The sequence below is a fragment of the Mustela erminea genome, chromosome 1, assembly GCF_009829155.1.
Source record: "Mustela erminea isolate mMusErm1 chromosome 1, mMusErm1.Pri, whole genome shotgun sequence".
Taxonomy (NCBI): Eukaryota; Metazoa; Chordata; class Mammalia; order Carnivora; family Mustelidae; genus Mustela; species Mustela erminea.
The window spans coordinates 33,474,774-33,492,442 of record NC_045614.1 but is presented as its reverse complement, the minus strand read 5'-3'; the positions used below and the strand labels follow the sequence as shown (position 1 = coordinate 33,492,442).

At 43.9% G+C, this 17,669-nt stretch overlaps 1 protein-coding gene across 19 annotated transcripts in view; it reads left to right on the top strand.

The window, feature by feature from the left end:
* The window catches only part of MAGI1 (membrane associated guanylate kinase, WW and PDZ domain containing 1), a 631,665-nt gene that overhangs the window by 581,751 nt on the left and 32,245 nt on the right, over nucleotides 1-17,669 (top strand). For all 19 annotated transcript variants that reach the window (XM_032359452.1, XM_032359374.1, XM_032359366.1 and 16 more), the window contains 2 exons: nucleotides 5,615-5,646; nucleotides 15,913-16,129. In XM_032359452.1, the coding sequence (XP_032215343.1) occupies nucleotides 5,615-5,646; nucleotides 15,913-16,129 (249 nt within the window). The remainder of the gene's footprint in view (nucleotides 1-5,614; nucleotides 5,647-15,912; nucleotides 16,130-17,669) is intronic.

The following is a 17,669-nucleotide window of genomic DNA, read 5'->3' as shown; positions in this document are numbered from 1 at the left end:
CCTTATATCCTATGTATAAAGTTCTATCCTGCTTTGCACGTCTTATGTCCATCACTGCCTGTTTTAATGGATTCAGAATTTTTCATCTTGTTGCTATAGCAATATGTTTGGTTGGTCCTCTGTTCTTAGTTCAGATTTTTGTTTCCAAAACTGTTCCAAAAAATTGTTTCCAATCTTTATCTTCTTTAAAGAATACTGTGTTGAACATCTTTTTAGATAAATCTTTTTCTGTCTATTTCCTGAATACAAACTCTTGATGATGAGTTTATTGGGTTAAAATCAGCTGTAGTTTTCGAGTCCAGCATTTAGGATTATGTATTGATGTATTTTAGAATAAGAAAGAAAGTTAGTGGGGTCTGAGATGCAAATGTGCTCAGGAGTAGTTTTATTCTGTTTGGAATCTATGAGTAGCCCCAGACCAAGTTCTTAGTCTTCTTTCCATGGCTTTCAGTGGTCTCCATGAATTAACTACCTGATTGCTTAAATCCGTGAATCTGTCAGTCTCTCTCTCTCAATATAGGTAACAGTTCCCAGCTCCTTGATCGTTGCATTACCTAATTCAACACCAGTGTTGCTTTCAATCAAACTTTTTGCAATGCAAACTTCTAAAGAATTTCTTGTGTTCAGTGACGTGGATTAGTGACATAGTGTGTGTTGGAATGCTAAAGAAGAAGCTAACATGATTCTATTCACATGCTTAAATCTAGAGATCAAGTACAAAGCGCAATGAATATCACAAAGAAAAAATGTGAATTGATGGCATAGTACATTTTTATAACTTGTAGTTCCACTTTGCTTATGGCGGTGACACCTTTTGCGTGATTTCTCTTCATTCCTTCAGTTGGTAAGGCTGGTTGATTGACATTTTCACTTGCTTTAACCTGGAGGAAGTTAGGTCCAAAGAAGCCTGATCTCTTTCCTACAACTCAGGCTTGTTCATGTCAGTTGTGGAAGGGTAGTGCCTGCCTTTTGTTTGGCTTCTCCTGGTAACACAGCTGAGCTATCGATGTCTTCCCGGTGTCCCTTGAGTCAGCCTATAAACACAAGTCTTAATCTCAACAGTGGTACTTAAAGAAGCCATCCGTATACATTCATGGGGGGGGGGAGGTTATCACTTCTCGGAGGATGTAGAGGTAAGTGATGGCTCTTGAGATTTAAAAGTACGGTAAAATGTTCTGCATTTTACTATATCCATCCTACATAAAAAGGCAGTATATGCTTTTCTTTATTGTGGTATCTCTCGGTGTCTGTGTGTGTGTTCATAAATAAATAAAGCTTTTCTTGTTGTAGAAGTTACTAAAATAGGTAATAAAACCATCCATGGTCCCATGAGCCAAAGAATGCACTGTTTCGACATGTGACCTTCCAGTCTTTGTTTCTGAATGCATATATATTCTATTTTTACTTTTTTCACGTAAATTATTGCAGACAACCATTATAAAATTTCACCAAGAAAAACATTCACCATTTAGTTCTAGGAGAACATGTCCAGTAGCATAGTTTATGGTTTTGATATTTAGAAGGAAAGAGTTCTCTTCCTGTTACTTGGTCAGATTCTAGTCCCTAGCACAGTCTTTGCCATTTGTTTTCTCCAAAAGGACATCTTCTTCACAGGGTCTTGGGAAATTCAGGTGCCAACATTTCTTGCTTCTATAAATCACACTTAGACTCACCTTTGAACTGTAAAGTTTTCTGGGACCCCTTTGAAATAGCATTTGCTACCTTCTAGACTCAAAGAGCAGACGGTACCATCCCTAGACTTTTTCTTCTGTCTCTTCTCGAAATTGCTCTTCCTTTCTCTGAAGGAAACAGGAGAGTCCATGACGACAGGCGCCCTCTCTTCATCTGAGCCTTGTCTGTAGTATGTGACACAACGTATATAATACAAGCTTCCTGCCCCCCCTGGAGGCACGAAGTGCGATTTGTCCTGGGAAAAGCACTGTCTTGCTGGCAAGTGTGGGATCTTGCTGCTTTGGGTCACCCATCCAATGCCGGGTCTTGGAAAATTCTGCTGCATGGTGACCTTTTCTGAATATTTTCCATTAGGTCTCCCAGCTGTTTTCAAACCATCTGAGTGGTTTGGCTAAAATACGTAATCAGGGGCTTTGTTCCAGCATTCATATTCATTAGATTTTAAGATTTAATGACTGTGTGGACTTAAAGCAGATCCTTGATTTCTCTTTTAAAAAGCACTCAAGTAGAGGCTCTTGAGTTTTGACATTCTGAATACTAATTTGTGGCCAGTTTTGGCTCCCATAAAAGGCTGGCTTTTTAAAAAGAAGGTAGCAAAGTGGAACAAATTGCTCTTTAAATTAAAAGAAGTTTTTCTTGTTTGTTCTAAAATACAGCTTGCGGTGTCTGTTGATTCGGGATCTTTTGGAATGTTGTATGAACTGCTTCCTCCGAGGAAGCCCACTGTAGCTGTCATCCAGCGTGCTATGGACTGTTTGGTTTTGTGCTGTTAATGGAGGAGCCATTCATGAGTTAATGTTTACTTTTAGCTAGCTGTTTTCTTGCCTCAGCAAGATAAAATTTGGTATTCTTTTTTTTTAAGACATTATTTATCTATTTGACAGAGAGAGATCACAAGTAGGCAGAGAGGCAGGCAGAGAGAGAGGAAGGGAAGCAGGCTCCCCGCTGAGCAGAGAGCCCGATGCGGGGCTCGATCCCAGGACCCTGAGATCATGACCTGAGCCGAAATAGAGGCTTTAACCCACTGAGCTACCCAGGCACCCACAAATATGGTATTCTTGATAAAGACTTATAGATAAAGGCCACATCTGCTTAAACCGGCCCCTCCCATCGCTGCCGCTCCTTGGCGGCTCATCAGTTTGGTGTGGGACGATCATGGGGAGTGGAGCCTGTGCAGGTGTTTGCGTGTATTTAACACCTGTCTCCACCTGCAGCACGCTGCCTGCACTCAGCCTTGTGTTTTGGAGACTGTCCGTATTACCTGTAGAGATAACCCATGCCTTTTAACCTCTGCAGACTGCCTTACAGGTTCCATGTTGCCCAGTTTGTTTGGAGCCTCTAGTGCTTTCCTGCTTTCCTTTATACCAAAAGTGTGCAGTGAGCATCCTTGTGTCTGCACCTTTCAGAGGGCGAGTGCTTCTCTCTGATGGACAAAGACAGGACCTTTATTTTATAAATGAAATCTTAAGAGACAGGGACAAAGATTTATTTATTCATTGAGCGAGAGAGAGAGAAGGGGGGAAGGACAGAGGGCGAGGAAGAGAGTCCCAAGGACACCTGAACAGGAGCCTAATGCGGGGCTCGATCTCACGACCCTGAAATCACTCCCTGAGCTGAAGCCAAGAGTCTGACCCTTAACTGACTGTGCCATCTAGGCACCCCTAAGATGGTCAGTTTTATACATGATAAGCAGAATATAGATAAAAGCCATTTTCCCTGATTCCTACCTAGTTGGATATTCTGGACACATTTTTATAGAGGGTCACTGGGATCCTGGTAAAGGCAAGTCTGGTAAAAGCTAACTACAGTGAAATGGTGCTTCTTCCAGTCAGCTAGGAGGTCAGTCTGAATTAGAAAAACATCTGCATTCAAAGACGTAATGGTATACAATTTTGAAGTCTGTCCAGTGACCAACACTAAATAATAAAATAATAAAAAATAATAATAATTCCTAAGGGAATCACATTAATGAACACATAAAAGCACCTAATAATTTTTGAAGAATAATGACACAACCAAATTGCTCAACACTTATTCTCCTCCATAGGTAAAGTATTTCCCCCTCCTGTGGTTTCCGTATGTTAGCATGTTGGGCAAATGACTTTCTCTAGTTAGAGGAAGGTGACTGTAACCCCTTCCTTTCTAAACAGTGTAAATTTGCAAGGTAAGGTGTCATGGTTGACATTTGAGGGGCCTACTCTGTGCCAGGTATGAGGCTTTCACATGTGTTGTCCTCCTTGTCCAGATTGTCCTAATCCTGTGACGTGAGCCTGACTCCTGTCATAAACTGAGGCACTGAGGGAACCCACTGCAGGCTGCCTGTCTGAGTTCGCCCAACTTGAAAATGTAATACAGTCTCCTTAGATGTGGTCCTCAGACCTGTCAGAATGTCCTAGAAGATATGTGTATACTGCAGACTCCTGGGCCCTCCTCAGGGTGGGGCCCGGGATTCTGCCTTTATAACAATTCTTCAAGTTCTCTGTATGTCTTCAGAAGTCTGAGAACCACTTGGCCAGACCATGGTGACCTCGTTTTGGTGATATGAAAAGCCTTGCCAGAAGAGTGTCCGCAGTGCCTTTGGGGGCGAGTAATCCATGGCCAGTCATGCCTCACTTGCAGTGGGCACATTAGCAGTGCTCCCCTGATGGCTTCCTCCTACTCACCCACTTCCTTTGCCTCGTGTTACTTGTGCTGAACTTAGCACAGCTCACGGTTTGACAAGTCACTTCCCAAAGCATTGAAATCATCACACTACAGAGGGATCGTTTTCTAAAAAAGGTTGAAGTTGCCAGTGCAAAATCCTCAGATCCCAAGTATATCTTTGGTGCCCAGTCCAGATGGAATCCGCATTTTGCATTCTAACCCTCGCTCAAACCCAAAATAAAAAATAAATAAAAAATGAGAGGGCAGCTTGCAGAAATGATTACCTTTGAAACACCATTATATGCTTTTATTTTCCTTTCTAACCCTCTTTTGCTGCACTCCCCAGTTGGCAGATTTCCCATATGTCTGCTCCTAATCGCTGCTGACTTTTCTAGAAGTGTGAGGCAATCACCAGCCCCTTCCAGCTCTCCCCCTCCCACGAAGGATAGGGTTCCGGAAGAGCCAGCAAAGATCAGTGAATACCTTATTCTCCTCTGCCTTTCTCATCTTCTCGCAGCTCCATGAAATTTCTCATTCACTCCCCAGCAATCTCCTTTCCCCTTAAGGGTCTGACACCAGCTAGCGTCCTTTCCAAGCTAAATAGGAGTGTGCTTGGGTGATTGACATGCACAGAGAGGTGTGCCCATGATCTGGAGGGGGTCCTACACCAAGTTGAATTTGTGTTCTCTGCTGGCAAAAGAGCATCCTTCTTTGTTTTTGGTGTTCAGCTCATCCAAATAAAGAAGGCATTTCCTCTCCTGAAAAGCAGGGGTGGGGGGGAGAGAAAGAACCGATCCAAAAAAAAAAGGAAAGAAAAATTTAATTTTAACCATGTACTCCTCTGCAACTAAATATACACCCCTTCCTCTGTCCTGATTGGTCCGCTTCGATTGACAAGTGGATCGTGCGGAAAGGAAATATCCTGGACTTAATTGTAAGTTAAGTCTCTCTTAATCCAGAAGAGCATTTGAGATTCTGTCCAAGTGTTCAATTTCCCAGGCCGCTGAGGTCTGTGAATTTCTTTTCCCAGCCTCCAGGCTGCTGCAGTACAAGCCAGCATAGCTAATGCAGATAGGTCTCCTGCCTCTCGCTCTCCTCCTCCCTCTGCTTTGATTCGATATGAACAGCCTGGTAACTCCGATGCTGGGGAGAAATCTGACATAACTCTGCAGATGGCTAGGTTGCCATGAAACACCTGGGGATTGTTCTTTAAGGAAAAGGTAACATTTATATGCTAATGATTTCTTCCCCTCTTCCCTCCTTGTTGCATTTTTTCCAGGGTTGCCAGTTCCCAAGAAGAGCCCAAAGTCGGTAAGGACTTATCAGTTACTTGGTTCTTGTTGGGGGGTGGGGGGGAACGGTGGGGCTGGTGTTGGGAAGGGACGCTGTCTGGCTTGACTTCACGAAATGTGTTTTAGAATAGGTGGGGGAGACAGTAGCCCGGACTCATTTTATTAAGTTCTGGGGGTCCTTTTGATAGAGACGGTATTGGGTTTATCTTTTAACTGTCTAGTGATTTGTGGGCATGCTGCAGAAGCCAGGTTAAAGAATGCATGTTTGGAATGCTCTCTGTATAAATGCATTACAACTCTCTTGCAAACGGATGAGTTTTAACTTGATACAAATGCTATTGTTTCCTCTGGGAGGGGGGTGGGGGAAAGCTCCACCTGCTTCCTGAGTAGGGTTGCTCTTAACTGGTGTTTCCATCCCTTCACATGGGCAGATCTCTCCCTGAGCTTTCTTATGCTTTGAACGATGAATTATTTACAAAATTAAAAAGGCTGCAGGTTTAAAGAAGAATTGCCCTGCCCTGTATATATATATCCATGCTCACATGGAACAACGTTCACTGCCCCAGCACTGAGAATAAGACATTTCCTTGCTGTCGAAATGTCCTTTGTTGTTTTGCTAGCTTTAGCAGCATTATGCTGCAGGTATAGGATTAAAAAAAAAAAAATCAATGTTTTGCTGTCCTTTCTAATCTGGTTTCCCTGAAGATGCATTACCTAGTTGACATGTTAGCTAATAGCTTAGAGGCTGTGGTGTTTTGCTTGGTGGTGTGAGCTTCTGCTCCCAGGGCACTGACAACAAATTAAAATGCTACTTCAAAACTCAAAATCTGGAACTACAATGCCTGTGAAATTGATCCGGGAGAAAGAAGCTTCCCCATTCATTAACATTAGGACAGAGAGGGGGTACTTTCACAGGGCTTGGGCTATTGGGGAGAGGGAAAATGTGCAGCTTTCTGCCATCCGGGGAAGGAGAACCTTTAAAACTTTGCAGCTCACTGGGGCTACAGCGGGATTCTTTCCACCTGTCTGCAAGCCTGGTGGCGAGAGGCAGAAGTTTATTAGGGAGATGAGAGAGGGAGCTTCCTGCATTCTTAAACTCCGTTCCTAAGTTGTCCAAAGAGAAAAACCTGCAATAATTGATGGGATTCCAGTGGCACAGGGCTGTGGCGACCGGAACATGTGACTCTAGGGCTGCTTTCCTTGTCAGTTCGCGTTAATGTTTCAGCTGAAAAGTGCTGGTAGGTGTCGACATCGGAACCACAGAGATGCCAATGTGTGCTTGTGTGGGGTGTGTGTGTGTGTGTGTGTGTGTGTGTGTGTGTACAGGCACACACATGGCATATGTGTGTCCTTGTGCCTCGGTCATAGTCAGAAGCCTATTTAGCCTTCAGAAAAGAAGCAGATCTGGAAGATCTGTCACAGAAGCTTCTGTTAGCCAGTCTTTTTTCTCCCACGCCCTCAAGCATGCCGTGTGATGCACGGACTTCTTTTACACACCCAATGGGAATGGAGTCTTAACAAGGAGTATTGGGGGGGGGTACGAGTTTTGCACAGGGAGCACGACATCAGGTACCAAGGGGTTCTTTTCGGGTTTGCATCCTGTTTAAACTTCCTTGGCCGAAGGATTTCTTCTGCATCGTTTCTTCCCCAAAGTGTTTGGGGATTCACTGCTGAACTCAAAGGAATATCAAACAGGTATAGAGCCTATATTCACCAAGTAAGTTAAGAGAATTCCCTGTGACGGTTTATTTTTGTAGAAGCCGTGTCATTAGCAAGCAGCAAGCCAATTACTCCGGCTGCATTCCTAGGAAAAAAGCGTTCTTAACGGCTTTGCCCACAGTCTGCTGGCTCTTAATTACCACAAGCTAAGAGACTGGTGTGTTGCTGGGTTCGAGAAGAACAAGCCCCCAGCCTGGGGCTTGTCCTTACCTGATTTCTGTGCCAGGACGGGGATGATGGTTTTCACAGCATTGCTGGCACACCCGGGCAGCTGCCGTACAGAATTCGGAACTCTGAGCCAAGGTCCGCTGTTGGCGGTCGAGCGTTGCTAACATCTGTGATCCGTGGGAGCTCTGGACAGGTGGGTTGAAAGCTGGTTCCCTTCCACAGTTTGAATTTTGATGATGTCCTGCCAGAGAGACGGATGATGGTGGGATTTCTCTGGTGGGGTCGGGGGGAGTCCCTGAGAAAGCTGGATGTCGTGGTCCCAGACAGCCAGTCGTACAATGGCACATAGGGTTAGTTGTTCAGGCTCCGTAATGAATGCACGTGGACAGTGCCTGAGGTTGTGATATGCTGAGATTTACCGTTAGTTCTGTGAATATACCGTCTTGACCCGGGACCATGTTTCTTCTCTTCTCTTCCTGACATTGTTGGCTTGCTCATGTGACTGACAGCTCCTTCTTGTCCTCATACTTTTTTTTTTTTAATGTTTTCAATAATTAAGTAGTTGGGCTTTTATTAGAACAAAGGGACTTTTTGATCTTGTTTCCCCTTCTGGGCAGCCTCTACTGCTTACTTTTCATAAGCAGTTTCTTCTATTAGATTTAGCTTAAATGTTGAGTTTATGGATTCTATACTCCCTGGGAACAATGGCCGTGTCTTAATAAAATGTTATTAATGTAATACCTGGACAGCCATAACATTAGGAATTTTCCCGCCAAATGGCGGAGACAAAAATGAGACAAAAGTAAAAATAATAGTTGCTGTCAGGTTTTTTAGACCTCACTCGGAAACGGATTCTGAGGCCCAATTTAATCATCCTGATTGGAAACTTACCTACCTGAGACTCTCGTTCTGAATCACACAGGAGAGTTTTGTAAGAACTCTAGGGGCGCCTGGCCGTCTCAGTCAGTAGAGCATGCAACTCCTGATCCCAGGGTTGTGAGTTCGAGCCCCATGTTGGGTATAAGGGATTACTAAAAATTAAGAAGAAGAAACTGGGGGGGGGGGGAAGAATTTCAAACTCTAAATAGACAGTAAGCCCTGAATTTTAAGGCAGTTTTCACTTTTGTTTTCTCATTACGTCATTTTTGAAGTATTCCTTCCTTTTCTGCCTTCCTTCATCTGTCCCATCTATCTGTCTGTCCATCCATTTAGTTAGCAGTTAGTATCAGGAACCTAGTAAGTGTCAGATTTGGTGGGAGGCACTGGAAATACTCTGTTAAGTAAGTTGGTCAGGTGCCTTTCTTCGGCAGCTTCCAAACAAAAGATGTTTTGATTGCTTCTTTCAAAAAAAGGACTCATCGTCTCAAATCACCATAATTTTTATGCGCTTGTTTCAGCAACATGTATTTATTATCTTCTATATGCCAGACCTCGTGTCCGTATACAACAGGATCGAAGACAGAAAACATTCCTGCCCTCATGCAGCTGGGGAGAGAGAAACAGTACCCACATAAACAGCCAGATCTATACAGATCTGCTTCATGGGGCATAAAGTTTGAAACTTTCAAAAGTTCAAAAAGCAGAGCATGGTGCCTGGGTGCCTCAGTCTGTTAAACATCCGACTGTTGATCTCAGCTCAGGTCTTGATCTCAGGGTTGTGAGTTCAAGCCCCTCATTGGGCTCCATGCTGGGTGTGGCCCCTACTTAAAGAAAATAAAAATGATAAATAATAAAAATAAAAAGCAGAAAGATCATGTAGAACCAGGGACAAACATAATGAAAATCACTCAGCTCTTAATTACAACAGCGTAAGTTAAACAGTCCTACAGAGCCAGAGAAAGGACCCAAGGTTGAGATACTGTGATTGAACTGTGGAATTTTTCCAAGGTCCCCAGCAGCCTGAGCCATGTAGGAAACCATATCTACTTAGCTGTTACTGTCAGATCCAAGAAAGCATACCATATCCATAAAAGACACAAAATTTTCCCGGTTACCTAAAAGACTTCTCACGCAAAGTTTTCACACAGGGGACACCAAAGATGAGAAAGACCAAGGAAGCCTGTCCTCTTCACTGAACTGTTTGCAACAAATGCAGCAAGCTAAAAGGGATCAGTAGTGTCAGGTTTCTTTTCCCTGGAAGGGATCCTAAGGACACTGCTGACAGCCAGTTGTTAAGAGGTGTAGGGAGAGATCTTCAGGGAATATGCCTTGCAAGTGACCCCAGCCAGATCACCCAACTTTATGGACCCTGCCTGTTTCTCAGACTCTCCTGGTTGTCATGAACACCTCAGAGCCACTTGTCCGACAAAGGAGCAAGAGTACAAGTCATTAAAGCTCCTGCAGGCTCCCAAGAGAAGCAGGGAGTGGTAGAGGGAAGAAGAATTAGGATCGTTTCTGTAGTCTCCTTGCCCCTCAACTTCTTAGAGCGACTCATACCCTCAACCCCTTGGAGTCTAGAAAATACATTTTGCCTTTTTATCAGATTTCTTTAAAACATCCCTGAGAACCACAATTTGTTTTCGTATCCATCGATACCTTCCTTTCCTTCCCATTAATTCCTCTTCTCTGCCCTTTTAGAAGAGATTATTTGACTTAGACCCGTAAATGAGGAAAGGAAGAGACAAGGACCATCCTCTGCTTTGGCTTGGAATCGAGTCCCTGATTTTTGCACAACCTTTAATGACATTGGCCTAATATATTATCAGCACTTGGAGTTTTTCCTGTTGTCCATGTAAATCACTGCAGTGGCCTTCAGTCTTGGCAGATAAGTGAACTGTAAATAATTTTGCTTTAAAATGGATCGATTTGTCATTTTTAAGCCACATGAATTCTTTTCATCATTTAAGCTCCTAAGTGCTGTCTGTATTCATTTGCTCTTCCAAGCAAATATTTTCAGCTCACTTTATAAGTACCTTCATTTTGAAATCACTCTGTGAAATACTGATGAGTTGATGCCCCCCCCATTTCCATTTACAAAAACCACTGCATCTTCCTGATTTCCTTGGCCTGTCAATAGTTAAGAAATCATTCGTGCTGGGAGATTGGTACAGTTTCATTTTAAAAGGTCTTATGACCCAAATTTATGGCTAGTGTGTGACCAAGGACTTTTATGGAGTTTTGAAAACTCAGCCCATTTCTTTCATCCTAGTCAACTGATCTGATCTTTAAAAGTAAAAATTGCCCTTCACAGAGATCTGAATAGTGACAAGAGCTAACATTGGAAATATCCATCTCAGTATGTGGCACATCTTTCCAACTAGTTGTTCAAACTGGAGAGCTGGGAGGTGGAAATCCATGTTTCTAAGAGGTCCTCCCCCTCCTTTTCCTCTTGCTTACCCTCCCCTCAGTCATTCAGGAATGCCTATTGAATCTGCACCAAAAAGTCTTTGATGTCACTTGTCCCTCCCCGTCATCACTGCTGTTCCCTAGTGTAAACCACCTCGGGCCCCTCCTATGGACCACACAGTAGCCTCCTGACCAGCTCCCTGCTTTTACTTCTGTCCACACAAGCCTAGTCACCCCTCCGTAATCAGACCGAACTTTCTAGAAGTCGCTTGGCTCCTGGCAATCTCGTTTGAAGTCCATTCGTGAATTTCATCTCCCCTGAGCTAAGAATGAATCCCAAACTCGAAAGTAGCTCACAAATCCTTGTAGTATCTGGTCTCTGAGCTCATCTCACATCACCCTGCTCCCTTGCTGTGTCGCTCTGCCTTCTCTCTGTTCTTCAGATCGTCCAAACTCATTTTTGCTTTGAAGACTGAGCACATGCTGCTTCCCTTAATGGGCTGTTCTTCCAGAAGCTTCTCCTACCACCTATCTAAAGGACAATGCAATATGTTGTCTTCAAACTGTTAAGATTATTTGATTACTGTCTATCACATACATACACACACACATACACACATCTAAATATGCAAGTATAAATTCTCAGAGTTTAGGTACCATCTTTTTCTTTCTTATCCATTGTATCCGCAAGAATCTGGCTCATAGGAAGTGATGAGTATGTATTTATTGGATGAGTGAATAATGTAATGTTGGTAGTTCCTAATAAGGAGGACTTGTCTGGATGTTCTGTCATTTGGGTGCCAGATGCTTGCACAGCACTAGTAATGTGTAGAATAACAGACTTGAAAATGTATCTCTAACTGCAGATATTTCTCTTTGGGCCTGTTTCTCACTTAGAGAAATGAAGAGAAAGACAGTCCCATCAGAAGCAGCTCTGACCCTGGGCTGTAACTAGCTGAGAAGTGAGTTTGTTTTCATGCTCCAGGTCTTCCCTGGGAGATAATCCAGGCTGCTGTAAAGGGGACCAGTTGTCTTTAATTTGAAAGATACATAAACTTGACTTCTCCTGGAGAGTTCTAGGCTCTCATCGGATAGAAGACAACGTCATAGCTAATTAGCATGCTCTCGGAAAGTCAAAAGGCATATTTTGAACTCTCATGCAAACAGAGCATAGCTTCAAAAAATTTTAGAGTACCAAGATATTAAATATAGAATGCATCTTCAAATTAAGTCATTTCCATAATTGAACTTAGGAAGAAGCACAGAGTGAGGTTAAATCTTATCAGGGGAAAAATCCAAACAGCTCCCAGATTGTTGTGCATTAGCCCATTAGTGTGGGTTTGAATGTGTCGTTTAGTGACAGCTTTTAGTGGTGGCATCGTTTTTCGGGCATATTCTCAGGATGCTGCTTGACTTTTCTTCTCCAAATCTGGAACAAAGTTTAGATGGCATTTAAAGGGGATGCAGAAATGCAATTTCAGAGACAGTTCTACAAACTCATTCCACATTCTGTCATTTTTGTGTTAAATTGGACCGAAGTGAGTCATTTATTGGGAGGTGAGAAAGGGTGTTCAAATTTGAAAAGTGGCCCAAGCCATTTCTGGCAGACTTCATTTGCATATTCGGGTAATGGCAAAGCCGGGTCCTTGGTTAAACCTGAGATTTCCCCGTCCTCCGTGTCAGAGATGTGTTACAGTGGGACAGTCGTCAAACGGTCTTGGGAAGCTGTGAGGTGACAGGCAGAATCCGAGTACATGCATCTTGTGGGCGTGTGGGTAAAAGCACAGATGCGTTCTCTATGGGGGCTGGGGAGGGGGTAGAGTCCAGCCCTTCATCGGATTCTGGCAGTGGGGCAAGTCGGCCAGTAAGAAATTTTTCTCCAGTTTAGGAGGAGGGAGTGAGTGGCCGAGATTATAGTTAGGTTTGCAGGGGCAACAGAGTGACCTCGGGTAAGAGGAGTATGATGGTTCTCTCAGATAACCCTGCAGTGCGGCTCCTTCTGGGTCCCGGGGAGGCTTTGGGAAGGGGGGGCTCTCAACAAGGGGGAGCTTGAAGCTGCAGGGATGGCTAACTGGAAATGAATTTAGTGTCAATGGGCCAATCCCCACAATCTGGTATTTGCTACTCATTTGAGGAACCAGGGTGAGCACTTGAACGGAGGGATGCAGTTCTCTAGGTGAACTCAGAGCTCCTTCATCTGTTCAGTTATTTGCTTCTGTATTTAGACTATCTTTTCCTCCTTTCCTGAGAGGAGAACAAAACCAAAACGTGACCAAAATGAATAAAGGAAGGACGCCTGGCTGGCTCAGTTGGTGGAGCGTGCAACTCTTGGTCTCAGGGTTGTGAGTTCAAGCCCCACGTTGGGGGGTAGAGACGACTTAAAAATAAAATCTTAAGAAAATATATATTAAAAAAAGAGAACGTAACAGTCTCCATTAATTCTCCTTACCAGGGTTTCTTTCAAAATAGAAATAGCATTAAATTTTGTCTTGATTATAACAAGCATTAACGATGCATTATAAAAAGTAGACAATACAGGAAGGTATAAGGGGGGAGAAAGGCATCCCGAATCCCATTTTTTTCCTTCTATGCTAGTGTATTCACACCAAAAATGGGCTGGTGCTGCATGTGCTTCTTTATAATCGAGACCCTTGTAAAGACCGCAGTGAAGAAAAACACAGATTTCCACCCACATGGGAAAGAGAGTGCGGGGATGTATCTGTCATGAACATTTCCTGGCTCTGAAAGTCTTCAGCCTGCCTCCAGGGGAAGCAAGAAGGCAGCTAGAGAGCTTCTTGGGGGCAGAAATCAGAGAACTGGCCCCAAGAGCCAAGTTTGCTGTCCGGGGGCGGTGGGGGGTGGGGACGACTGCTGGCTATTGGCGGAATCAAGGCTCTACTCCAAGTCTTTGACGTTCTGATCCAACCAGGTCCAACCTGAGCATTTTGTCCTCAAAAGGGAGCAGTGGTGACATGTGGGCTGGTGGTGGTTGTCCCCGTCCAAACCTCAGTGTGTTTTCCCAGTACCACTGGAGCTGAGTGAATTAAGCCTCTTCTAGTTCTTCCAAGACTTCTTCACTAGTTTAGAATATGGGCCTCCAATTTCTCCTTCAGACACACCAAATACAATTGTATGTGGTCTATCTTGCTTCATTAACTCCGTGCCTAGTTTTCCTCAGCTTTGAAGCCTTACCAAAATCTCTATTCAAATCTGTAATCATCATAGTCAGGGGTAAATGGAGTTTTTGTCCTCCTTGGGCTTTACTTCAGATACTTAATTTCAAAGCAAAGACTGGAACGGGAGGGAGTCAAGGGGTTGAGATTTAAACAAAGAGGACCTTGAAAATTTCCTAGGAGATGGGGAGTGAAAAATGGAGGATCCTGGGGAGAGAGCAAGGAACGGCTTTGATAGGATTGATTGTAAGACCAAGGGGAAGATTTTGATGCTATACTTGAACTTGAAAGACCTGAAATGCTCTGGATCAAAGATCTTCTAAACCACTTAAAAAGCATATGCTATGCAAGTTCTGTAAGAGAGGATGGAGATACTCCTCCTTATCCCTTGACGATGCTCTTAAGCAGGTAAGTATAGGGATGTAGCATCCAGTGAGTGAGAGGCAGGATTCCAGAGTTTTTATTTTGAATGGGAGAAACTAAACACCTGGGCTTACCACCCTCTTTTATTCAAGAAAATAAGACCTGAAGTTATTTCGTATCCTACCAGGTATTTTTCCTCCCACTAGGTTTTGCTCTGCATTCAAGCAACATTCAAAGAAAGAGCATTTCATAAAATGAGAAGGGTCTTTTGCTGAGCAGGTTTTAAGGAATAGGAACCTGCTTATTCTATTGAAGTTTAATGAAACTCTTTCCCTTTGAAAACTTCTTGGACTTCGGACAGGTTGCAAATCTGGCAAGGCTACCTCCTGAGGTCAACCCGTATATAAAGTTTGGTCTTGGTTTTTAAGCAACAACAGAGTCAGGAGATCAAGAGGTGAAATGCGGTGCCTGCAAAATTGATTAGCTAAGAATTATGGAAGCTCTTCACATGAAAATTACTTATATACTTATCAGTACCAGTGCATACAGAATGCTAGGCATGATTTTTTGAAAGGTTTCATCCCTTTCCCTTATAGTAGAAGAACTTCTGGCAAAGTTTCAGGTAAAAACTGGGCATTTTATTATTGAAAGATGCAAAATGAGAAGTCCCCAGGAACATTTTTAGCCCTGATTGTATTTCTTCTGGATGTTATCGCGGTACAGATAAATCACCCCTGGTATTTTGTCTTAACATATTTTGTCAAAAACACGAGGATGTGGAAGTGATTGATACATGTTTTTATCTCTCCCCTGAACTTCAAACTCATGTACCCAGTTGCTAGGCCATCTCCAGATGGATGTCTAATAGCTCAAATGTGTAAGTCCAGAAATGAACTCTTCCAACTTCAGAGACCCAAGTGATTATCCCCTCATCTCCGCTGTATCCATGAAAGGCTACTGCAGTCTTCCAAGAAGTTAAAACAGCACAACCACCCCCCACCTCCATTTTGGAGCCATGCTTGATTCTTTCTCTCACACCTTCCATGCAACCTATTAGCCAGTCCCTTGGCTCAACCTTCAGGATATAACGGGGATCTGACCGCTTGTCTCCATCTCTGCCCCATTACCCTGGGCCAAGCCATCATCTTCTCTCACCTAAGTAATTACAGCAGTCTCCCAAGGTCTCCCCACCTCTAGCCTTGCTCTAGGACCTTTTAAAACAACACGGGTGACCACAAAATAAGGATACTAAATGGTTACATCTTGTAAGGCACGCGCCCAGTGTCTTCACTGGGAACCTATGATGAAAATTGGATTTGTTTTCTGCCACAGCCCAGAGAGCAATATGGTTTGTGATTATGTCTTTCCATCTGGCCCACCCCTCTCTCTGTCTGCCAATCACCTGGGGGTTTAACTGCATGCAGCATTAGCTGGAGAAAGATGGAAGCCAAAATGTTGTTGATATATTTATGTATGTGTGCATAGACGTGCTGAACAGAAACAAGCTGATGGAAACACCCACTCAGAGAACCAATAACAGTCTCCTCTTCTTGCTTCTCTCGCTCGCTTGCTTTCAGCAACCACTGGAAAGAAAAGACAGCCAGAACAGTTCTCAGCACAGCGTCTCCTGCCACCGGAGTCTGCACACGGCCTCCCCAGGCCACAGCACACAGGTGCTCCCCGAGTACCCGCCTGCAGAGGCCCCCACTCCAGATCAAACCGACAGCTCTGGGCAGAAGAAACCAGATCCTTTTAAAATCTGGGCCCAGTCCAGGAGCATGTATGAAAACCGACGTGAGTAGCACCCTGGCTCCTGTCTTCCCAAGACCCCTGCCCAGGGCTCCAGCGGTCTCTTGGTGCCTCTTGAAAACTGATTTTTCAGTGTGTAAACAGGATAGAGGTAAATCACAGTGAGAGGTGAAAGCTTCTCAGAACAGTGACAGAATCTGCGGGATGTTCATGGAGGTCCGTTATGTGTTATGTTTGGGGTGGACAAGATGTGGGTGGTGGTCAGATAAAGGGCCTGGATAAAAATGGATTTATTGTTCCCTTCCATTAAAAGAAGTGGCAGATAAGAGCTGCTATCTCATTAACTCTTCCCTGTGTAGAGACTATGGCATGATCTCGTGAAACAGCTCTGATGTACAAGAGAACACAAATATGCTTGGTTTGGATGGCAGGAATCATGAGAAGGAGATTAAATGCTTTCTTAGTGGTCTCCTAGTTTTTAAGAATACTGGTAATTTTTTTTTATATCATTATCAGTCTTTGTAAACATTCCCCTTAGAAAGGAAAAAAGAAAGCAGCGAGTGGTTTGCACTTTAATTATTCATAATGTGGTTAAGTGTGTTCCTTTGGCTTCACCTTTTCGATAAATATGAACTAGGGAGAGCATACGTCCTAACTTTTTGGCCCTGATAAGCCTAACATTGCCTTCTTGTTTCATTTTTTACTTTTTATTATGAAATGATCCCAAAGACCATTCCCAATAGATTAATCACCATTTATCCTACCATCGTCAATGAAAAGCTCCCAAGGTGCTTTCATCTTAGGGGATGCAGACTAACCCATTTCGGCGGTTGCTTTACTGACGGTTTCTCGTGGGCGTGGTTGGCCAGGATGAAGCAGCTCTGGAGGAAGGACAGGCACTTCATTTTCTCTTTGGGGCGGGGAATTGGAGAGAATGTTTAATGAGGTCTGGCGAAGGGTCTGAGTAAAAGTGGAAGAGAAGAGAATCACTTTGCCCATCCTCTTTGTTAACCCCCCCGCCCCCATTCCCCAGTCCCGGAACAAGTTTTCTTTATAGCCATAGCTGTGGTGGTTTCTCAGGCAAAGCCCCCGTGGCCCCAGCCTCTTGCCACCCACTCAGACTTGGCTCTGAAGCCTTTCCTTTGCTGGCTGGAGCAGTTCCTCTGTGACTCAAACAAAACAGGGGAGCGAGGCCAGCATCCCCGTCTGAGAAGGCAAGTTGGCCACATTGCGGGGTGAAATTGAGCAGTTAGGGGGCACCAAGGCAAGTGTGGAGTCACCATGATTACCAAATTTTGGAAGTCACTCAGGAGTCCCTCCATCCTTTTCCTCTTCAAGGGAGAAATAGCATTGCCTTCTTAGTATAACAGTGTGGGGAATTAAATGAGCTGTTTTGGCTAAGGGTTCACTATGCTGACAAAAGCCAGATAATTTGAGTAGGAATTTATTTAGTCCTCAGTCTAGAAAGACCCCCCAGAGTCTCCCTGAGGCCAGTCCAGAGGAAATAAAGTTCCATGTGGAACATCCCTCGTAAGCATGGTTGCGAAGTATGAACTTGGGGTCTGTTCTCACCGTGTCTTCTCAC